Consider the following 12,058-nt stretch of genomic DNA (forward strand, 5'->3'; position numbering starts at 1 on the left):
ATCTTGATAGATTGAAAATGAACACCAATGAATCGACTGATGAACATTATCGCATAATTTATTCAAGAAGTATAAATAGCGACAAATAAAGATAGAATATTATTGACCGCTACATGTAAGTGTAAAAAAAAACATGATTTGTACAATTTCAGAATGTGCTAGTTCTATTTTTAAACAAAGAAAACAACCTGAAGTTGTCTTTATTTTTAAGTTATCGTGCCAGGATTTTACCAGTGCGGCCTACTTGGCCCTCCCGAATTTTCCTGGAGACTCCCGAATTTCAGTGCCTCTCCCAAAAATCTCCTGGTACAACCATTCTCCCAAATTTCTCCCGATTTCCAGACGGACCTGAGTGAGGACAGCCTGTCGTCACGTCCACTTTTCCTCCATATAAACAGCGTGCCGGCCCAGTCACGTTATAACATCTACGGCTTTTGGAGAGTGCACAACTGCACGCACAACACGAAGGAGACTATTATATATGTCTCCGTTATCCATACGTTAATACACTGACACACAACATCCGGAATCCCATCATGCATTGCTTCAAAACTACGGCAAGTAGTAATGTCCAAAAAAAGATAGTGACAGAGAATAGAACGAGGATGGACAATTCAACCCTAAACTCACTCCTTTCCTGCAAATTAAATTCCACAGATGCTGCCCATACCTATGCTCCTTCAAAGGCTGTGCTACTGGCTCAAAGCATTGCACTTTCAAATACAACAATGAGTAGAGAGGAGTGTTATGTGTGTCAATAAATCATACTTGCCAACCCTCCCGGATTTTCCGGGAGACTCCCGAAATTCAGCGCCTCTCCCGAAAACCTCCCGGGACAAATTTTCTCCCGAAATTCAGGCAGACCTGGAGGCCACGCCCCCTCCAATGTTGTTGTAATATATTGAGTTGGAGGCAATAACCAGGCGAGGTGATGAAGTACGTCTCTTTACTGTAGACTTCAGAACAGACTCACACACTTGGCGTCAGGTGCGCAACACCACGTGAATCGTTGGCCAACCAAAAAGTAACCCCAGTACGCTATAGCCAACATTCACCAGGAGATGGCAACAGACAAACATAGATCACTCTATTACATTCCTCCCCTTTTAGAATTGTAGAAGTTACTCAAAAGAAATAAACAACCCAACCAAAAAAATGCAGCAGCTCAATTAAAAAACTACTTAAGCCACATTCTTTTTTTTTTCTTAACCCTCATTTGTAAACAATAACATGCTTATTATACAAACAGTATGTGTACATCTTTAACAGATTTTTATACTGTCTTCAGAGATTCAGTTTTTTTGGTGGTATTCGAAACCTTTCTGGGTACCTGCGGATCACTGGTGGGGTTTTTGTTGTGGGTGATCTGGGTTCTGATGATGGCAACTCAGCAGCCCTTGAATCTGGTTCAATGATGAGACTAGTTTGTGTCTGACTCACTGATGGTCCTGGTGATGGAACTGAAACAGCACTGTCCAGTTGTACTGATGGCACATTTTCTGCAACTGGTGGAGACTAGATAACTGGCAGTCTCTCCATGTTTTCTCGCCATGGTCACATGTGATCCACATGCACTGTGCGCTGTCTCTGTTGGAATAATTGTTTGTAAGTTATCACAAAAGAAACGTATTACATTATGTTCCTGATAAGAAGATGAATGCTGTCTTTCGAGGCCTAACAAGAGGAAGAATGCTCGTGAAACGCCACTGTGATTTCAACACGGACAGATGGCAGGATCTGCTCAACTTCCAGAGGAACTCTCTTTGAAGTATTAAACGAACTCTCTTTGAAATATTTCACAAACTCTCTTCCAACTATTTGGTAACCGAGGTCAACGCTATTTACGACCCGCTGCCCTCTTGAAGTCACTGTGGTCAGGAGACAGGAGGGGTTATCCATTGTCCTCCAACACCTGCCCCAGCTGGATCCAGGAAGAGCCCAAGCCCGAGAAATCCTCTTCTTGGTCTTCAAAGCGACCGAAAACAATGACTGTTTTATATACTTCCCATTCCTGCTGTGACGTGTGTTGGTGCGTGAACATTGAACATCTGAATAAAAGAGGAGACGAAAACCTTCTTCGTCAGAGCATGGTGCAGGACTGTGCAGAGAGTGCAGTGGCCATGTCTCTCCTCAATATTGAGTCCAAATTGAATTCTGTCTCTGTTTGATTCCTTGCCTTTTGTCTTGTTTAATAGATGTCCTCAGTGTTTGAACGTGACAGTCTCTGTCCCTCTTGAGATATATATATATATATATATATATATATATATATATATACACTGTATATATATATTAGAGATGCGCGGTTTGCGGGCACAACCGCGGATTCCGCGGATTATCCGCGGATCGGGCGGATGAAATTTAAAAAAATTAGATTTTATCCGCGGGTCGGGTCGGGTCGGGCGGTTGAAATAAAAAAAAAATTGACTTTAAATAGATTCGGAACCAAACCAATTCGGAAATATGTATACATAGTTAAATGTTGTTACCCACATACGAAAAACGAGCAAGCACCTGCAGCATATGCCACAACAGAAGAAAAAAGAAAAAAAGAGATGGACACTTTTACGGAGCGGAGAAGGCCCCCGACGCCTCGCCGGGGTCCGGGACCGAGGTACCTGCCCGCCACCCCCGTGGCCGGGGGCTCGTAACAGGGGTCACTCCGCGCGCTCCGCCCGCGCAGCTTACCTGCCCGCCACCCCTGTTGCCGGGGGCGCGTAACAGGGGTCACTCCGCGTGCAGTGCGCTCACGAAAGGGGTGGGGCTCACCCTGGTTGATATAGACAGCAGGACGGTGGCCATGGACGTCGGAACCCGCTAAGGAGTGTGTAACAACCCACCTGCCGAATCAACTAGCCCTGAAAATGGATGGCGCTGGAGCGTCGGGCCCATACCCGGCCGTCGCCGGCAGCGAGACGCGCTTGGAGGTGCGCTCAGCGCGGCTCCCATATGATTGCGCACTGGTGTGCGTCTGGGTCGTGACAGCGTGGCACGCGAATGTCTGTGCTGCATTGGATCAGTCTCCTTTCTTTAACAGGCAAAAGCTTTATAACCTCACTAATGCCTTGCATCGTCTATATTAGATATATAACAACGGGCGGGTGCGGGCGGATGGCGGGCGCGGTTCTGATCAAATGTTACATCGGGTGGATGGCGGATGGTTGACGACTTTCTGATGCGGTTGCGGATGAAATAATTGCCTATCCGCGCATCTCTAATATATATATATATATATATATATATATGAAATACTTGATTTGGTGAATTCTAGCTGTAAATATACTCCTCCCCTCTTAGTCACGCCTAAGCCCCACCCCGACCACTCCCCCGCCCCCCACCCCCACCTCCCGAAATCGGAGGTCTCAAGGTTGGCAAGTATGAAATAAATGAACACTGAAATTCAAGTATTTATTTTATATATATATATAAGAGAAATATTTGTATGAATTCTAGCTATCAATATACTCCCCCCCCCCCCCCCCCCCCCGAATTCTGAGGTGTCAAGGTTTAAAGCCCTGCTTTAAAGGGACTCTGGCTGCTGTTCCACCTCCAGGCCAGCAGGGGGCGACGATGCGCGATTTCTTCAGCGTTGCGAGATCGAGAAAGTAAACATGTTCCGAGCGAGGCGACTTGGAAGTTAGTCAGTTGAGTTGAAAATATCAACAAACATCTTCTAATGTTGATGTGTCATATTATGTCTCTGACGTCACTTCCTGTAGCGCCCGCTGCCTTTTTGCACATTCGCTAGTCGGCTAACTGCTTAGCGGTTAGCTCGCGAGCTAGCTAGCTAGCCGTCGCCGGGCGTGTTGTTGTTTTCGTGTTAAAGTGGACTTTCGTTCGGGGAAGACACATGAGCGTGTCTTTGGTCGTCATCCGTCTGGAAATAGCCGAGCAGTCTCCATCCCCGCGAGGCTTCCAGTACTCCGCTGGTGAGTCTTAAAACCTTCTGTTGTTAGCCGGCGAGCTAAGTGAGCTAGCAGTGACGAGGACGCGAATATTGTTGACGTGACGACTATTTTGTTGATTTAGAGGGCATGTCGGAGGAGCAGCTGCAGGAGCAATGTTTGAGTCTGGCCAGACTGGCTCTGAACGGAAAGACTGAGCTGGAGAGAAGTGCGGTGTTGCACCAACACATGGGGAGCAGAGCCATGGGCGACATGGTCATCGAGACCTTTGAACCCAGCCCAGGTAAGAACACACCTGGACTAATGACGTCTGCTTATGACCAGTGTTGGGTTAGTTACTGAAAACCAATAACTAGTGTTGCGTTTTGGACCAGTTTTTCCTCCCAGGGAATTCAAGTCACAATCCGCTCCCAAGTTCTTTCCGACACTTAAAGCTGAGTTTAAAAACCACCAGAGAAAGAATAGGTATTTTGTTGTATATATTCTCAAAGCTTTGACAACATACATTTTAGATTGAGACCAGTCTAACCCTAGAACCTTCTATCCCGCACACCCAAAATGGTCTCTCTTCCCAACGCCAAAAACCTCTCTTTTCTTCCACCTCCCTAGCCATAACAAAAGCACAACTCCCTAGCCATAATACATTCCAAAGAACTCAAGGTTATCACACATAGTATGCTTGCTGACAGAGCATCAAGAGAATAAATGGAAAAAGACGAGCTGTTTTCAAATATGACTAATAAATGAAAGAAGTACAACTTAAATTCGGATATATGTAAATATCTGCCTCCGACAATTCCCCCTTCAGATCTTCTAAAAAGATCTTTATCACTAGAACAACACTTCTAAAATACGCCCCTCTTTGAGCAAGCTAGTAAAAATTAAAAGCATAGTTTCATGGGAGATAAACGGATGGAATCTATGTCAATGTCGTCACTCTCCGGGAAGGAAACTAGCATTTCTCGAAAGTCACCACTTTGCCTGACCCCCTTCAGTGACATAGCAAACCCAGGTTGTTCAGCAAGCCCCTCAACAGAATTTTTCGTCCCAGACGAAGGGTCTGGAAACCCTGTACCTCAGAATTTTTCGTCCCAGACGAAGGGTCTGGAAACCCTGTACCTCAGAATTTTTCGTCCCAGACGAAGGGTCTGGAAACCCTTACTCGTTTAGGCGACGACCAATGACCCAGGGTGAGCTACACCCAACTATTAGTTTATTCGTCAATGAAACTGCCCGTCACGGTAGTCGAGACACAATGGCGCGAGATGACCACTTATTTACAGCTTTTATGTAATGGCGGACAAGGGAGAAATGCAATCAATCCATCAAAATGTCCACTCTCACATCCCCGTCTCGTACAAAACACCTACTCTGTGTCTGGGGTACAAACAGTGTTTGACTTACATACTTCAAGACAGACTCCTAAAGCAGATTTTAGAAAAAGGCTCTGCTTACCTTGTTTTTGTGTGGCCACTAGTGAGTCTGTCCAGAAGAGTGTAAGAGGTGTCCAATTCTCAGCGTGTCGCCCGGACGAGTCCCCAATTTGTTGCGTTTTGGACCAGTTTTTCCTCCCAGGGAATTCAAGTCACAATCCGCTCCCAAGTTCTTTCCGACACTTAAAGCTGAGTTTAAAAACCACCAGAGAAAGAATAGGTATTTTGTTGTATATATTCTCAAAGCTTTGACAACATACATTTTAGATTGAGACCCGTCTAACCCTAGAACCTTCTATCCCGCACACCCAAAATGGTCTCTCTTCCCAACGCCAAAAACCTCTCTTTTCTTCCACCTCCCTAGCCATAACAAAAGCACAACTCCCTAGCCATAATACATTCCAAAGAACTCAAGGTTATCACATAGTATGCTTGCTGACAGAGCATCAAGAGAATAAATGGAAAAAGACGAGCTGTTTTCAAATATGACTAATAAATGAAAGAAGTACAACTTAAATTCGGATATATGTAAATACCTGCCTCCGACAATTCCCCCTTCAGATCTTCTAAAAAGATCTTTATCACTAGAACAACACTTCTAAAATACGCCCCTCTTTGAGCAAGCTAGTAAAAATTAAAAGCACAGTTACATGGGAGATAAACGGATGGAATCTATGTCAATGTCGTCACTCTCCGGGAAGGAAACGAGCATTTCTCGAAAGTCACCACTTTGCCTGACCCCCTTCAGTGACATAGCAAACCCAGGTTGTTCAGCAAGCCCCTCAACAGAATTTTTCGTCCCAGACGAAGGGTCTGGAAACCCTGTACCTCAGAATTTTTCGTCCCAGGCGAAGGGTCTGGAAACCCTTACTCGTTTAGGCGACGACCAATGACCCAGGGTGAGCTACACCCAACTATTAGTTTATTCGTCAATGAAACTGCCCGTCACGGTAGTCGAGACACAATGGCGCGAGATGACCACTTATTTACAGCTTTTATGTAATGGCGGACAAGGGAGAAATGCAATCAATCCATCAAAATGTCCACTCTCACATCCCCGTCTCGTACAAAACACCTACTCTGTGTCTGGGTTACAAACAGTGTTTGACTTACATACTTCAAGACAGACTCCTAAAGCAGATTTTAGAAAAAGGCTCTGCTTACCTTGTTTTTGTTTGGCCACTAGTGAGTCTGTCCAGAAGAGTGTAAGAGGTGTCCAATTCTCAGCGTGTCGCCCGGACGAGCCCCCAATTTGTTGCGTTTTGGACCAGTTTTTCCTCCCAGGGAATTCAAGTCACAATCCGCTCCCAAGTTCTTTCCGACACTTAAAGCTGAGTTTAAAAACCACCAGAGAAAGAATAGGTATTTTGTTTTATATATTCTCAAAGCTTTGACAACATACATTTTAGATTGAGACCAGTCTAACCCTAGAACCTTCTTTCCCGCACACCCAAAATGGTCTCTCTTCCCAACGCCAAAAACCTCTCTTTTCTTCCACCTCCTTAGCCATAATATATTCCAAAGAACTCAAGGTTATCACACATAGTATGCTTGCTGACAGAGCATCAAGAGAATAAATGGAAAAAGACGAGCTGTTTTCAAATATGACTAATAAATGAAAGAAGTACAACTTAAATTCGGATATATGTAAATATCTGCCTCCGACACTAGTTACAGTGTAGTACAAGTGTGAAGCGACTGGGATGAGAATCAGCACCTCCAAGTCTGTGTCCATGGTTCTCGCCCGGGAAAGGGTGGAGAGGAGATCTTGCCCCAAGTGGAGGAGTTCAAGTACCTCTGAGTCTTGTTCACGAGTGAGGGAAGAGTGGATGGTGAGATCGACAGGCGGATCGGTGCGGCGTGTTCAGTAATGCGGACGCTTTATCGATCCGTTGTGGTGAAGAAGGAGCTGAGCCGGAAGGCAAAGCTGTCAATTTACCGGTCAATCTACATTCCCATCCTCACCTATGGTCATGAGCTCTGGTTTATGACCCAAAGGACAAGATCACGGGTACAAGCGGCCCATGACCAAGAAGAACGCGGAGTTGTAATATAATTACAACATTTTATGTACATATTTATATACAGATTTGAACAATTAGTGATTCACTGAAATATATTTATTAATTGTGGTTCTTACAAAAAATATATCTTATAAAATATAAAAGCTAAATTGTCTGTTAAAGCTCTGCCCCTTTAATTAGTGAATACTAAATAATTTAACTTTAGCCTACTACTACAACCATATTATTTACCAGCAACATGAAGTGAAACAGAGGCAGAGGTGTCCTGCCACAGTCAGTCAACTTCCTCCTCCTCCTCTTCCTCCTGCTGCTGCTGCTGAACAGGTCGCACCTGTGGTCCGAACTGTAGGCCTACCTCCTCTCCAAGTCGAGCCCTTTTCGGCCGTTGAAAATATTTTTCTATACTCATCTGTGTGAAGGAGTGAACATCCAACATTAGAATTTATTACTAACGAGCAGAAGCGCTCTATGTACAGTGCCGTCTAACCTTAAGCGGCAGCAGCTCAACACATGCAGGGTTCAACGTTAAGGTTTTTTTCTACTTGCCTGACTTCTCAAATCTACTTGCCCCAATATTTTTACTTGTCCTGCCTAGGTTTTTTTCTGGCTGTGTAGTGCTCATGGCTTATATCTTAATAGAATCCTTCCCGTTGACTATTTACAACACTACACAGTATTTATTATTATTATTATTATTATCTATAATTGTATTTAAATGGCATTGCATACATGTAAAATTAAATGCTATTTCACATTATTTGACCAGTAGCAGTTACACTCATCTGAACAGGTCAGCCACCTGTTTAAAGCCCGATCACAGTTGAAATCTTGAAATGAATGGTCTTTAATGGCCAAAACATTAACCTGGACAACATTTTAACAGCTGCTTGGCTCAGATTTTATTCTTTTCATTGCATTCACATGCTGCAGTGGACAGTGGACAATTTAGCTTCAGTCCATGTGTGTTTATTGACAACATGGTTATAACCTGGACACGTTAGCTCGTCGGTATTGTAACACGTGACTGTTACTACGAGCGTCGGCCCCGGGCCACGAGTCAAACAGCGGCGGTGTTAATGAAGCAGCGTCAGGCTGCTCACCGTCAGTGAAACGCTCGGTGAAATCACGGATTAACGTTAAATATATGACGAGCCGCGAGCGATGCAGCTATAACCTATCTACTAGTGATGGGTTGATGAGGCGTCATGAAGCGTTTTGACACATTGCAAAACTGTATTGATACTGTGTCGATACTGTGTCACTAAATACTGACATCTGCTGGACATTAAAAATCCCTACAGGCAACCTATGGACCGACTCAACTGACACTGATTTTATGACCTAGTACAGGGGTTCTCAAATGGGGGTACGTGAACCCCTGGGGGTACTTGAAGATATGCCAAGGGGTACGTGAGATTTTTTTAAAATATTCTAAAAATAGCAACAATTCAAAAATCCTTTATATATTTATTGAATAATACTTCAACAAAATATGAATGTAAGTTCATAAACTCAGTGAAGCACAAGCTCAGGTTTGTCACTAAAATGTCTGTCAAAAAGAAGTGTGAAAAGAAATGCAACAATGCAATATTCAGTGTTGACAGCTAGATTTTTTGTGGACATGTTCCATAAATATTGATGTTAAAGATTTATTTTTTATGTGAAGAAATGTTTAGAATTAAGTTCATGAATCCAGATGGAGCTCTAATACAATCCCCAAAGAGGGCACTTTAAGTTGATTATTACTTCTAGGTGTAGAAATCTTTATTTATAATTGAATCACTTGTTTATTTTTCAACAAGTTTTTAGTTATTTTTATATCTTTTTTTCCCAAATAGTTCAAGAAAGACCACTACAAATGAGCAATATTTTGCACTGTTATACAATTGAATACATCAGAAACTGATGACATAGTGCTGTATTTTACTTCTTTATCTTTTTTTTTTCAACCAAAAATGCTTTGCTCTGATTAGGGGGTACTTGAATTAAAAAAAAAATCACAGGGGGTACATTGCTGAAAAAAGGTTGAGAACCACTGCCCTAGTATATACAATAATATAAACCAAGTCATTGTATTTCATTTAGGATTATTTCATATCTTCATTTAAATAAAAATATATTATTTGTCTTTTTTAAATACAGTCAATAAATAATATGAACATGTATCATAACATGGAAATCTAAGAGAACGTGTCGTGAATGAGGATGCTTGTGGACCTGGAAATTATTTTATTTTTATTTTTTACACATTTTTATTTAAAAAAAAACAGTTTTTCTAACGTATTCAATTTTAGACGCTTTCTCTTCTTAGTTATTATTTCTCCGGCTGTAGAAAAGAGCCGCTCACAGGGCACAGAGGAGGCGTCAGTGCGACACAGTTCGCGTATCGGTCATGTGACCAAAAAGCTCATGATCGGTCACGTGACTTTCTAAAAGCGATACGCGCACCGACACAGGGTTTCGCTCTATGAGCTCGATGCATGCGCCGATGCATCGGTGTTGCCGGACCCATCACTAATACAGGGTAATACAAAATGTGACCCAAATAAATAATAAGACAACAAACACCATAATCACATCTTTCAGCCAGAACTGGTCCACCAGCAATAACATCCAACCATAACATTATTTTATATTTTCACTTCTTCTTGAACATTTGTTTTCTAATTTATGGAATTTCTTTTGATTCAGCCATAAAATTAATGAAATAATCTTTGAATTTTGTTTTTAAAATGTTAAAAATAGCCTTTTAATAATGTATTCTGAAACAGTTGAAAATAATCAGAGAACTGACTAACACTGACCCTACACAACTATGTTGCACAATTAAGTCTTTTTTTTTTTTTTTAAGCGAAAGAGGTAATTTCAACAGGTACAGCATCCTATGTCATATCTACATGTAATAAGATTTGTAACAAGGCAAACTGTTTGTAAATTGGTCGAAAATTAGAGCAAGTTATGGTAATTTAATTAGTACATGTACCATTGACATCAATGTAATGATTGAGGCTAGCTGTCTGGTATCTAATGCTTAAACCAAAAATAAACAAAAGGCATTGAAGCTTAGGGGTGGCTATGCAAAACGAAACTAAAACTGAACTGGCTGCAAAGTAAACAAAAACAGAAAGCTGGACGACAGCAAAGACTTACAGCGCGTGGAGCAGACGGCGTCCACAAAGTACATCCGTACATGACATGACGATCAACAACAAAATAGGAGCGCCAGACAAGAACTAAAACACTACACACAGGAAAACACCAAAAAAAACTCAAAATAAGTCACAGCGTGATGTGACAGGTGGTGACAGTACACCTACTTTGAGACAAGAGCTATAGTGACGCATGCTTGGTTATGGTTTGAATTCATATCCAACAATTGCGAGAACAACTTTTTACTGTCAATATCGGGTGCTGCGTTTCAATTTTTAATGTTTTCTGCTGGTGGTGTGCCTTGGGATTTTTTCAATGAAAAAAATGTGCCTCGGCTCAGAAAAGGTTGAAAAACACTGTGCTAAGCAATGTGGTCTACCGGTACATACAACACACAAAGACAAAGATATGTTTCAAAGGGCCAATTTATTTCGGGCCAGAACAAATTGACAAAACTCTTTTAAATAGCTGCAACATAACATACATAAGTAACAAACAGCATAATAACAACATAGCTGTAAACCTGCCTTCACCCAAGGAAGGCACACATGACATACACAAAGCCTAACCAGGCATTTTTCTCTCTCAAGGAATTGTGAAATAAAATCACGTCTTCAGGAGATCAACACTGTACTGAAGCCCAGAACACGACTCATTTCCCCAGTTTTAGTTTAGAGATAAGGAAAGATTGGCCTGGCCCACTAGGATCCCTCTTTATGTTTGTGAACTTTATAGTCTATACATTTAGATTGATGTGATAATCAAACACTCTAGAAGTCTAGAATGAAAGCGTATATAAGAGAATTGACAGTGTGTGTGTGTGTGTACCTTCAGTGATGAATGATGAGCAGAGGCAGAGTTTGGAGTGTTTTCTTTAGCTCGCTTTCCATTTTTATGTACTCACTGTCCAGGTACTTGGAAAATGTTTTCCGTGCCATTTGCTGTTTGACGCCCGCTATCATGCTAATTAGCTGCCTGAAAGCGGGTGACTCCACTGTAGAAATAGCTTGCATGTCTTCTCGCACATACGCTGCAATGGCTCTATCAATGTTGCCCTGGCTAGCAGCGCCTCTGTTAAAATCCTTAGGTGGAGGTGGAGGTGAAGTGGCATCGGAGTCTGTGTCTCTCTTTACTAGCTTTGTCCAAGCATGTTGCTTTTGTAGCTGTTTCAGCAGATTTGAATCGCTGTTTTGGGCAGTAGATAGATAGGATCTTTGATCCAAGACACAACTTACATTTAACTAAAATGTTCTTTTCTTTGTGCTCGAAAAAAGAAAAGTAGTGAGAATATCTCCATGTTAAGAAACTCGGCTTCGGCTCCGCCATGATGTCTTGTTGTTAGTAAACACACACACACCTCCTCCACCACACACACACCGCCTCTTCTCTTCTCTTCTCCCGCTTGTGACACAGAAAGATTCAGAAGGACGACACTGCAGCTCTCCAATAAAACACACTGAGATCTTCTGTTTCTAGCCGATACTACATAAAAATTAATGTAAAATAACGCAGTAACGCATCATGTAGTAACGGTAACTGAGTTACT

At 42.3% G+C, this 12,058-nt stretch overlaps 1 protein-coding gene across 1 annotated transcript in view; it reads left to right on the forward strand.

The window, feature by feature from the left end:
- The first annotated feature begins 3,573 nt into the window (after nucleotides 1–3,573).
- The window catches only part of brap (BRCA1 associated protein), a 20,032-nt gene continuing 11,547 nt past the window's right edge, over nucleotides 3,574–12,058 (forward strand). Inside the window, exons 1-2 of the mRNA XM_061926909.2 lie at nucleotides 3,574–3,929; nucleotides 4,030–4,188. Of these exons, the coding sequence (XP_061782893.1) occupies nucleotides 3,851–3,929; nucleotides 4,030–4,188 (238 nt within the window). The 5' untranslated portion in view covers nucleotides 3,574–3,850. The remainder of the gene's footprint in view (nucleotides 3,930–4,029; nucleotides 4,189–12,058) is intronic.

This window comes from Nerophis lumbriciformis, linkage group LG32 (genome assembly GCF_033978685.3).
Source record: "Nerophis lumbriciformis linkage group LG32, RoL_Nlum_v2.1, whole genome shotgun sequence".
Lineage (NCBI taxonomy): Eukaryota > Metazoa > Chordata > Actinopteri > Syngnathiformes > Syngnathidae > Nerophis > Nerophis lumbriciformis.